Genomic DNA, 12,662 nt, shown 5'->3' with positions numbered 1-12,662 from the left:
TTGTTTTTTTTAAATCGAGCTGCAAGAGCTGTTTGTATATTTTGGAGATTAATCCTTTGTCTGTTGATTCGTTTGCAAATATTTTCTCCCATTCTGAGTGTTGTAATTTTGTATTGTTTAAGGTTTCCTTTGCTGTGCAAAAGCTTTTAAGTTTCATTAGGTTCCAATTGTTTATTTTTGTTTTTATTTCCCGTTACTCTAGGAGGTGGATCAAAAAAGATCTTGCTGTGATTTATGTCAAACAGTGTGCTTCCTATGTTTTCCTCTAAGAGTTTTATAGTGTCCAGTCTTACATTTAGGTCTCTAACACATTTTGAGTTTATTTTTGTGCATGGTGTTAGGGAGTGTTCTAATTTCATTCTTTTACATGTAGCTGTCCAGTTTTCCCAGCACCACTTATTGAAGAGACTGTCTTTTCTCCATTGTATATCCTTGCCTCCTTTGTTATAGATTAGTTGACCATAGGTGTGTGGGTTTATCTCTGGGCTTTCTATCTTGTTCCATTGATCTATGTTTCTGTTTTTGTGCCAGTACCATATTGTCTTGATTACTGTAGCTTTGTAGTATAGTCTACAAAGTATAGTAGAGTCTAGTATAGTGTAGTATATACTACAAAGTGTAGTACTACACTTTACTACTAGTAGAGTCTAGTATAGTGTAGTATATACTACAAAGTGTATATACTACAAAGTGTAGTATAGTCTAGTATAGTCAGGGAGTCCGATTCCTCCAGCTCCGTTTTTTTCCCTCAAGACTGCTTTGGCTATTTGGGGTCTTTTGTGTCTCCATACAAATTTTAAGACTTTTTGTTCTAGTTCCATAAAAAATGCCATTGGTAATTTGATAGGGATTGCATTGAATCTGTAGATTGCTTTGGGTAGTATAGTCATTTTCACAATATTGATTCTTCCAATCCAAGAACATGGTATATCTCTCCATCTGTTGCTATCATCTTTAATTTCTTTCATCAGTGTCTTATAGTTTTCTGCATACAGGTCTTTTGTCTCCCTAGGTAGGTTTATTCCTAGGTATTTTATTCTTTTCATTGCAATGGTAAATGGGAGTGTTTCCTTAATTTTTCTTTCAGATTTTGCATTATTAGTGTATAGGAATGCAAGAGACTTCTGTCTTTTGTATCCTGCAACTTTACCAAATTCATTGATTAGCTCTAGTAGTTTTCTGGTGGCATTTTTAGGATTCTCTATGTATAGTATCATGTCGTCTGCAAACAGTGACACTTTTATTTCTTCTTTTCCAATTTGTATTCCTTTTATTTCTTTTTCTTCTCTGACTGCTGTGGCTGGGCCTTCCAAAATTATGTTGAATAATAGTGGTGAGAGTGGACATCCTTCTCTTGTTCCTGATCTTAGAGGAAATGCTTTCAGTTTTTCACCATTGAGAATGATGTTTGCTGTTTGTTTCTCGTATATGGCCTTTATTATGTTGAGGTAGGTTCCCTCTATGTCCAATTTCTGGAGAGTTTTTATCATAAATGGGTGTTGAAGTTTGTCAAAAGCTTTTTCTGCATCTATTGAGATGATCATATGGTTTTTTCCTTCAATTTGTTAATATGGTGTATCACATTGATTGATTTGCGTATATTGAAGAATCCTTGCATCCCTGCAATAAATCCCACTTGATCATGGGAATGATCCTTTTAATGTGTTGTTGGATTCTGTTTGCTAGTATTTTGTTGAGGATTTTTGCATCTATATTCATCAGTGAAATTGGTCAGTAATTTTCTTTTTTTGTAGTATCTTTGTCTGCTTTTGGTATCAGGCTGATGGTGGCCTCATAGAATGAGTTTGGGAGTGCTCCTTCCTCTGCAATTTTTTGGAAGAGTTTGAGAAGGATGGGTGTTAGCTCTTCTCTAAATGTTTGATAGAATTCACCGGTGAAGCCATCTGGTCCTGGACTTTTGTTTTCTGGAAGATTTTTAATCACAGTTTCAATTGCATTGCTTGTGATTGTTCTGTTCATATTTTCTATTTCTTCCTGGTTCAGTCTTGGAAGGTTATCCCTTTCTAAGAATCTGTCCATTTCTTCCAGGTTGTCCATTTTATTGGCATAAAGTTGCTTGTAGTAGTCTCTTAGGATGCTTTGTATTTCTGCGGTGTCTGTTGTAACTTCCCCTTTTTCATTTCTAATTTTATTGATTTGAGTCCTCTCCCTCTGTTTCTTGATGAGTCAGGCTAATGGTTTATCAATTTTGTTTATCTTTTCAAAGAACTAGCTTTTAGTTTTATTGATCTTTGCTATTGTTTTCTTTGTTTCTATTTCATTTATTTCTGCTCTGATCTTTATGATTTCCTTCCTTCTGCTAACTTTGGGTTTTGTTTGTTCTTCTTTCTCTAGTTCCTTTAGCTGTAAGGTTAGATGGTTTATTGGAGATTTTTCTTGTTTCTTGAGGTAGGCTTGTATAGCTATAAACTTCCCTCTCAGAACTGCTTTTGCCACATCCCATAGGTTTTGTAACATCGTGTTTTCATTGTCATTTGTCTCTAGGTATCTTTTGACTTCCTCTTTGATTTCTTCAGTGATCTCTTGATTAGTTAGTAACGTACTGTTTATCCTCCATGTGTTTGTGTTTTTTACGTTTTTTTCCCTGAAATTCATTTCTAACCTCATAGCGTTGTGGTCAGAAAAGATGCTTCATATGATTTCAATTTTCTTAAATTTACTGAGGCTTGATTTGTGACCCAAGATGTGATCTATCCTGGAGAATGTTCCATGCACACTTGAGAAGAACGTGTAATCTGCTGTTTTTGGATGGAATGTCCTGTAAATATCAATTAAATCTATCTGGTCTATTGTGTCATTTAAAGCTTCTGTTTCCTTTTTTATTTTCATTTTGGATGATCTGTCGATTGGTGTAAATGAGGTGTTAAAGTCTCCCACTATTATTGTGTTACTGTCAATTTCCTCTTTTATAGCTGTTAGCAGTTACCTTATGTATTGAAGTGCTCCTATGTTGGGTGCATATATATTTATAATTGTTATATCTTCTTCTTGGATTGATCCCTTGATCATTATGTAGTGTCCTTCCTTGTCTCTTGTAACATTCTTTATTTTAAAGTCTATTTTATCTGATATGAGTATTGCTACTCCAGCTTTCTTTTCATTTCCATTTGCATGGAATATCTTTTTCCATCCCCTCACTTTCAGTCTGTATGTGTCCCTAGGTCTGAAGTGGGTCTCTTGTAGACAGCATATATATGGGTCTTGTTTTTGTATCCATTCAGCGAGCCTGTGTCTTTTGGCTGGAGCATTTAATCCATTCACGTTTAAGGTAATTATCAATATGTATGTTCCCATGACCATTTTCTTAATTTTTTGGGGTTTGTTTTTGTACGTCCTTTTCTTCTCTTGTGTTTCCCACTTAGAGAAGTTCCTTTAGCATTTGTTGTAGAGCTGGTTTGGTGGTGCTGAATTCTCTTAACTTTTGCTTGTCTGTAAAGCTTTTGATTTCTCCATCAAACCCGAATGAGATCCTTGCCGTGTAGAGTAATCTTGGTTGTAGGTTCTTCCCTTTCATCACTTTAAGTATATCATGCCACTCCCTTCTGGCTTGTAGAGTTTCTGCTGAGAAATCAGCTGTTAACCTTATGGGAGTTCCCTTGTATATTATTTGTCATTTTTCCCTTGCTGCTTTCAATAATTTTTCTTTTCAATAAGTTTTCAACTATAATCTCTTCAAATATTTTCTTGGGTCCTTTTTCTCTCTCTTCTCCTTCTGGGGCCCCTATAATGTGAATGTTGTTGTGTTTAATGTTGTCCCAGAGGTCTCTTAGGCTGTCTTCATTTCTTTTCATTCTTTTTTCTTTATTCTTTTCTGCAGCAGTGAATTCCACCATTCTCTCTTCCAGGTCACTTATCCGTTCTTCTGCCTCAGTTATTCTGCTATTGATTCCTTCTAGTGTAGTTTTCATTTCAGTTATTGTATTGTTCATCTCTGTTTGTTTGTTCTTTAATTCTTCTAGGTCTTTGTTAAACATTTCTTGCATCTTCTCGATCTTTGCCTCTATTCTTTTTCTGAGATCCTGGATCATCTTCACTATCATTATTCTGAATTCTTTTTCTGGAAGGTTGCCTATCTCCACTTCATTTAGTTGTTTTTCTGGGGTTTTATCTTCTTCCTTCATCTGGTACATAGCACTGTGCCTTTTCATCTTGTCTATCTTTCTGTGAATGTGGTTTTTGTTCCACGGGCTGCAGGATTGTAGTTCTTCTTGCTTCTGCTGTCTGCCCTCTGGTGGATGAGGCTATCTAAGAGGCTTGTGCAAGTTTCCTGATGGGAGGGACTGCTGGAGGGTAGAGCTGACTGTTGCTCTGATGGGCAGAGCTCAGTAAAACTTTAATCTGCTTGACTGCTGATGGGTGGGGCTGGGTTCCCTCCCTGTTGGTTGTTTGGCCTGAGGCAACCCAACACTGAAGCCTACCTGGGCTCTTTGGTGGGGCTAATGGCAGACTCTGGGAGGGCTGACACCAAGGAGTACTTCCCAGAACTTCTGTTGCCAGTGTCTTTGTCCCCACGGTGAGACACATCCACCCCCCGCCTCTGCAGGAGACCCTCCAACACCAGCAGGTAGGTCTGGTTCAGTGTTCCCTGGGGTCACTGCTCCTTCCCCTGGGTCTCGATGCGCACACTACTTTGTGTGTGCCCCCAAAGGGTGGAGTCTCTCTTTCCCCCAGTCCTGTCTAAGTCCTGCAATCAAATCCCACTAGCCTTCAAAGTCTGGTTCTCTAGGAATTCCTCCTCCCGTTGCCGGACTCCCAGGTTGCAAAGCCTGATGTGGGGCTCAGAACCTTTACTCCAGTGGGTGGACTTCTGTGGTATAAGTGTTCTCCAGTCTCTGAGTCCCCACCCAGCAGTTATGGGATTTGATTTTACTGTGATTGTGCCCCTCCTACTGTCTCATTGTGGCTTCTCCTTTATCTTTGGATGCGGGGTGTCTTTTTTCATGAGTTCCAGTGTCTTCCTGTTGCTGATTGTCCAGCAGCTGGTTGTGATTATGGTGTTCTCACAAGAGGGAGTGAGAGCACGTCCTTCTACTCCACCATCTTGGTTCAGGGCTCATACAGATGTGTTCTTAACATGCCTTACCAGAATGTCACATGACCTTGTGGGTTGTCATGATCAGGACGTCATTTATATTAAATCATGGAGAAACAGCCACTGAGCATCTAGCTTGGAGACACTGTGTTACACTATACTCTAATATATAACCTCATTTAGTTACAAAGTCTCACTGCAGAACAGGTATTACTGTCTCCATTTTGCTGACTTTGAAACCATGCCTTGGGACTTCCTTGGCAGTCCAGTGGTTAAGACTTCACCTTCCAATGCAGGGGTTGTGTGTTCCATCCCTGGTGGAGGAACTAAGCTTCCCACATGCCTCACGGCCAAAAAACCAAAACACAAAACAGAAGCAATATTGTAACAAATTCAATAAAGAATTTAAAAATGGTCCATATCAAAAAAATCTTTAAAAAAAAAAAGAAAGCATGCCTGCCTAGGACTCAAGTGGGCAAAAGGGAGAGCTAACTCAAATGCTCATGTTTTCCACACCACATCAATGAGAAGGACAGCAGACCTTTTCACCATAGACTAGAAGTTCACCATTTCAAGAAATACATCTACTAACTCATGCGAGTCATTAGGAAAAGCCAGAAAATACGTTACTACCACTCCGTACTCAAACTCCAATTAGAAGGAATGGGATGAGGACATTTTATAGAGTATTTACAACCTTAAACATATTATTCAATGTATACATTCCAAATATGAGCAAGGAAAACTTGATCAGAAAAGAAATTTTCAACCACACCATTAAACCATCTTTTGGGTTATTTCTACCATGCTAAGACATTCTGCTAATTACACAGGTTATCTTTAAAATCTTAATAAATTAGGGCTAGTAGGTTATTATTTACTTTCTTTGGGCAACTGCTCTCCCTAACTCCAGTGACAGTGCTGAGAAGGAGACTGTCGACCATGGCAGCACTCCCCTCTGGCTGCTGGACTGGGTCTGTGAACTGCTGAACCAACCACGGTATCCATGCCTTTGGTCACTGTGGCTGATCCAAAGATGAACACGACTCCTCTGGAGTTCCTCCCTGGGATTCTTCTACAGGGTGGAGAATGCCTTCTCCTCCTGGGTTGGGAGAACGTGAGCCATGGCTGGACTGATGGCCAGGGGTCCACCCATAAAGAAACAGCCTGGCCTGGAAGTTAGGCTGGAGCACAGAGCAGGTGGGAGGGAGGGCGTTAGAAGGTGAGAGAGGGTGAGAGAGTGAGGATGAGAGAGAGAAAGAGAGGAGGAGAGGGAGGAGAGGAGGAGGAGAGGGCATTTAAAAGACAGGTGGAGGGCGGCAGGTACAGACACACCTGACTAACAGCCCCCCCACCCCGCCCTGCACAGCTGTGGTTGGTTAGGATTTCCGTACTCGGGCATCCACAGGCACCTTCCATCCTGCTCTTCTGTGGTTTGACCGTCTAAACAAAGTCTCCCTTTTTGCTTCCAGTGTTTGGAGTGGGGTTTTTATTACCTCCAGTGGCAAACTTAAATTACCTAAGAAAACACATTCATTACTCTACTAGGCTAAGTTCTTATTTCCGTGTCTGCGTCAAATACAATGTAACAAGTCAAATCAGCAAATATGTATGGAAACACCAAAAGGGGGCACTGCGGCCTAGAGGCCCTGAGAGCGACACTGAAAAAGAAGACACAAAACACCATGTCCGGGAAACAAAGACAAATGCAAACATGGAAACAGTCATGGTATAAAGTAAGAGCAGCACAGGACTATGAAAATATGCAGCCAGTATATATCACAGGAGAAGAGGAGGGAACGCTCAGGTTGGGGAGAGCATCCCACCTGAAGCACATGTCACTTGAAGCCTTGCTCACACTGACATCGGTGTGTCAGGGGTTTAACCCCTCCACTGGCTGCACCCCATGTCCTGTACACATCTGGGGGCACCAGAGCATTCCTGAAACACCCTTTCACCTAACCAAACAGCACGTGCCAGCAAGCTTACACCAGGGCAATGCCGCCTTCAAGGGTGGGCGTTTGTGCAGCACACAGGGCCCCCTCTCAGGGCTCTGCACTTGGTTTAACCGTTTGCTGTCTTGAAATTGTTAATACTTTTTGAATAAGGGGCCCGCCGTTTTTATTGCACACTGTTTCCTGGAAATTGTGTGGCTGGTTTTCCACTAAGGAAAGGGACAAAATTTTGCTACAAACAATTCAGACCAACAGTCTTACTTTTCAAACCAGTCTCTTTGCCAAGAAACGTAATATAGTTTGGGAGTCAGAGGGCAAAGAAGCTCTCTCACCTGCCACATGTTCTTCCTTAGCCTTTCATTAAAAGCAAATGATTCAGGAAAATGAGAAGTGTGCAGTGGAGAGCACCTGTCACATGCCAGTTCACAGCACTGCCAAGTTGAAAGTGAAGTCACCAAGGGTGACTCAAAAAGCCCATCGTATTTTTTAAGCAAAGGATGAAGTATAAAAAAAGGATTGGGTTGATTTTACGAGATATTCAGTGGACATGGCCAATGCATAGACTATCATAAATAGTGGACTGTTAACCGTAGCGTTACCTGGAAACACAACTCTATCTCAGAGAGCACAGGCTGCAAATGGCTGGTCCTTCCCGACATCACCTCCACGGGGGCCTCTCAGCAGCTTCCCTACAGGCCACGCAGTAATGGGAGCTCAGACGAGAGTCCCCCTGCCATCTCACGCCAGGACCTCCAGAGCCACCTCCACAGGGCCTGCGGCCTCTGCTGCAATTCACTTGCTCACCATGTGCCCTCAGGGCAGCTGCCCCCCAACCATGGTCTCCTCACTCCTGCCCTGTCCATGCCTATATCCCACCATGTCCACTCTCGTCAGGATCGTCTCAGCTCCCTTGCAAAGTGAAACACTGATCTTTCCGTTTTGTTCCCGAGTGTGACCGAGCCCCAGGCCCTTCCTAGGGGCCCAGGCTTAGATCAGAGCTGAAGGAGGCACGTGGGGAGTAGCGGGAGTCAGGAAGGGAGGTTATCTGTGACATGCTGACGTTAAAACCAGTTTCCTCCTCACCGTTGTCCAAACTGAGCAAGCCTTGCTGGGTGAAAACCTGGAAACATACAGCTAAGTCTGAAAGAAGTGAACGGTGGTCCAAATGTGTCCGTGTTTACACGATTCTCCCTCCTGTCTCACCCGCATGGACTTCTGACTAACATCTCATCTTTTATGTTAACTCCTGGTGATGTGTTTTGAGGTAGAATAAGCTCAGTGTTTTCCTTCCGCTCAGACGGCTCTCTTTTTGCGTCCGTTGTTCGCTGAAGCAGACTTCCTTCTCTGATGGAGCCTGGGTTCTAGGTAGATAATTCTGTGAGTGAGCACAAGCCAGGCACAGTCCACACGCTCAGGACGTGTCCGCAATTAACTTCACCTGATTTAAGGATGGATGAGAATCTACTTACAGATGAAGAGTAGGCAGGCGAGCGTGGTTTTGTATGTAAGCAAGACCAAAATGAAGATGATAAGCCAAAAACTGTGGAATTTTGTGCTCTGATGGATAAAGTCCCTTAGGAGGGAAGTTTTCTAAAGCAAAGTCCTTGTTAGGGCCAGGATGTTGGAAAGCGCAGTAATTGGTTCAGGATTAGGGTTTGGTTTCCTTTTCCTTCTCCCTCCAGACCCAGCTACTTGGGGATGCTGCAGTGCGTGGGCCAGCCTGCTTCCTGATTTGGTAACAGGACACCTCTGTGACCTTCATAATCAAGTGACAGAGACTCTATTTCATGTACTTAAGAAGAGAAACTTCCCTTCATTCCTGAAAGAATTTACTTAAGGAAACGCGATGTGATCTGATAAGATTCTTGAAAAATCTTTTAAAAAATATTGATCATCAGTTTCTTGGTGACACCTGGGAGAAATTTTGATACGAATGGTGAAATTTTGACAGTATCTAATGAATTGAGCGAAAATAAAACCAAACTGATTCATCTTACCTTATGGTCTTTTGAAGTGAGTGGGTTTGTCATCTCGGCAGGGGTCTTTCACTCCTGTTCTTACCTTGTTTGCTTCTGTGTGGCCTCCTCATCACAGAAGCTGTTTTACCAGAAGGTGGTCCTGGCAAACCATCACCCTGGCTGTCCTTTGTAGCATCACAGACATTGTGCTGACTTTTCTCACTCAGGCTGCAAATACTGTCCGATCTCAGCACCCTCTCAGACTGGACACCCAGGGTTAGGACCTAATTTTTCACTCAGGCTATAAAAGTTGGCAAGCCCTAATTGGCCACACCCGAGAAAACACCAGTTTCAAAATGCCACTGTGTAAATGAAAAACACCTACCTCTCTTGTAGAATAAGTTTGTTTTCTTTCTTCCAAAAGTCTTTAAAGTCGGAGCTGAATTCATGCCAGATACTGAAGAAAACATTTGGGGACACCTCCTTCTCTCCAATTTTTGGTCTCATGAAGAAATAGGCTGTAGTCTCCAAAAAGCTGTCAAAGCACGTACACACACACACACACAAACACACACACACAAGTATTAAAGCTATGATTACTTTCCAATATGGGATATTCTTTCCCCATCCAAATTCTGATTTCATTCATGCAGTTATTATTACCGAGAGGACTCAACTCCTCAGGCACCAACAGTAGTTCTCTTAAGGTTTCATGTTAGGGTTTTTGGACACAGATGCTAGCAGCTGACAATAGTCCTCCATATACTGGTAACTATCCCTGGTCCAACCATTTTGAAAATTAATCACTATGTGTCCAACCTATTTCAGAAATGAACCTGTAATCAAGTTGGGACATAAGGGAAATGGTGGGTCTATACTTTCCTTCTAGACTCTAAACAAATGAAATATCAGCTCTTTGTCCCCAGACTAATATGTATCTATATGTGTATTATACTGCTTCTATACCATGGGCTTCCTACATTGCTGGTGGGAAAAAAAAAGCAACAGCCCCGGGAGATGCTGACAAAGGCTCCCACTGGAGATCATGGCAGCACCAAAGAGTGGGTACCAGCAGGGCGGCCAGCATTGTGACAGTGGGTGGCAGTGCCCATATCCAGAAGGTGCCATCGAGGCTGCTTCATATTACAACTACAAGACACTCAGAAGGGTTTCAAAGGGTTATTTGACAAAGAACATACAACTAGTAAGTGGTAGATTTATGCTGCACCTTGACTTGGACCTCCCAGCCTCCAGAACTGTGAGAAGTAAATGTTCACTGTTTAAGCCACCCAGTCTATGGTATTTTCTTATAACAGCCAGAACTGACTAAGTCAAGGACAAATGATCTAGATTCTTCAATACATAAATGTCAAGGGAAAAAAAGTCTACTATAAAGACTTAAGAGATATTGTCTGATTATAATGGTTTGAATTTCTTTATATATTGCTTCAAACAAACTGCAAGAAAATGAAATCATTTCTTACATATATGAACTAATTGGACTTTCGAACAGAGACTGGGTATTTGGTGACATTAGGGATTATTATTATTTTTAGGGGTGAAACTGGTGCTGGTTATTTTTTAAAGGGGATTTTTTAGTGATACATACTACAATATATATGGATGAAATTATACCTGCTGAGGATTTGCTTCACAAACAATATGGGAGGGGGCAAGTGGGCAGGGGTGTAGATGAAACCAAGTCAGGAACTGCTGGGTGATGAGTGCATGATGATCACTGTACATTTTGTTTACCATCTCTAAATCACAGCCAAGTTCCTCACCTGCATGGTCTTTCATCTACCTACCCCTACTTCCTTCAGGAAAGTATCAAATCCACTGTCTCCTATTTCCAGCATCCAAAATCTCTTATTACTAGGTTTTCCTTCTGATCCTAAGAGCATATGAAGGTTTCTGCATCTATAAATATTCTCTCATCCATGCAGACTCACTGAAAGACACCATTATTTATATACAGTTGCTTTATAATTCAATGCTCCTGTGTCCTCACTTGTTTTGAAATCTGGCTTCATAGGCCACCTTCACTACTTTCTCCCAAGAGTCTCTGATCTAAACCTACATCTTTTAGCAATTTTCATTCTCATGTCCTAAAATAATGGAACCATTACTGTCCTGTTTACTTGAACTTAAAAATGAGAAATTATTAACAGAGTTTTTCTTTTACTCCTTTAGGTCAAACCGATGCAAACTGAATTAAATGTATTATTACCATTTTCCCTTTATGAAACTCTCAATTATAGGAGACAGCTGAGGTAATGATCACCTATTTCATGGCCTTACTTTGTATTAACTTCAGATTTACAGAAAAGTTGAAAAGATAATATAGAGTTCAAGTATGGCCTCCACTCACCTTCTCCTAATAACATCTTACCCAGACACAATATGCTTAACACTGAAAGTGAGAGGAACTCTCTTGGCAGGAGCTACTGCAAACTGCCTTCTGAGTAAAGTAAGAGAAACTGTGTCGATGAGTAGGGATGACGGGTAAGGGTGGTCACCCCACTGTGGTGCTGCCCGCTGGCCCCAAGACACACACACGTGTGTGTGTGTGTGTGTGTGTGTGTGTATATATATTTAATTGAAGTATAGTTGAAGTATAGTATTGTGCTAGTTTCAGGCTTACATCATAGTGATTCAGTTATTTTTTTCAGATTCTTTTCCATTATAGATTATTGTAAAATATTGAATATAGTTCCCAGTGCTATACTGGGAACTTATAGGTCTTGTTGCTAACCTATTTTATGTATAGTAGTTTGTATCTGTTAATCCCATACTCCTAATTTATCCCTCCCTCTATCCCCTGCTTTGGTAACCATAAGTTTCTTTTCTATGTCTTTGAGTCTGTTTCTGTTTTGTAAATAAGCTCATCTGTATTATTTTTTAGATCCCACATATAAGTAATATCATATAGTATTTGCCTATCTCTGTCTGACTGATTTCACTAAGTATAATATTTTCTAGGTCCACCCATGTTGCTGCAAATGGCAATACTTCATTCTTTTTTTATGACTGAGTGATATTCCATTATATGTGTGTGTGTGTATACACACACACACATATACACACATCACATCTTCTTAAGCCAGTCATCTGTTGATGGACACTTCGGTTGTTTCTATGTCTTGGCTACTGTAAATAGCACTTCTATGAACATTGGGGTGCATGTATCTTTTCGAATTAGAGTTTTTCTCTTTTCCAGATATATACCCAGGAGTAGGATTGCTGGATCATATAGTAACTCTATTTTTAGTTTTTTAAGGACCCACCATAATGTTTTCCATAGAAGCTGCACAATTCACATTCCCACCAACAGTGTAGAAGGGTTCCCTTTTCTCCACATCCTCTCTAGCATTTATGATTTGTAGACTTCTTAATCATGGCCATTCTGACAGGTGTGAGGTGATTCCTCATTGTAGTTTTCATTTGCATTTCTCTAATAATTAGCGATATTGAGCATTTTTCATGTGCCTCTTGGTCATCTGTATGTCTTCTTTGGAGAATTGTCTATTTAGGTCTTCTGCCCATTTTTTGATTGAGTTGTTTGTTTTTTCAATACTGAGTTATGTGAGCTATTTGTATATTTTGCATGTTAACCCCTTGTTGGTTGCACTGTTTGCAGATATTTTCTCCCATTCTGTAGGCTGCCTTTTCATTTTGTTGATGGTTTCCTTTGCT

The 12,662-nt window shown here is 40.9% G+C and overlaps 1 protein-coding gene across 1 annotated transcript in view; it reads right to left on the bottom strand.

Annotated features, from left to right (window-relative positions):
• Window positions 1-12,662, bottom strand: part of LOC137767147 (formin-2-like) — a 336,850-nt gene that overhangs the window by 20,665 nt on the left and 303,523 nt on the right. Inside the window, exon 24 of the mRNA XM_068547882.1 lies at window positions 9,352-9,501. Within this exon, the coding sequence (XP_068403983.1) occupies window positions 9,352-9,501 (150 nt within the window). The remainder of the gene's footprint in view (window positions 1-9,351; window positions 9,502-12,662) is intronic.

The sequence above is a fragment of the Eschrichtius robustus genome, chromosome 7, assembly GCF_028021215.1.
Source record: "Eschrichtius robustus isolate mEscRob2 chromosome 7, mEscRob2.pri, whole genome shotgun sequence".
NCBI classification, from domain to species: Eukaryota; Metazoa; Chordata; class Mammalia; order Artiodactyla; family Eschrichtiidae; genus Eschrichtius; species Eschrichtius robustus.
The sequence above is the reverse complement of the archived record's forward strand: the minus strand, read 5'-3'. Positions and strand labels throughout refer to the sequence as shown.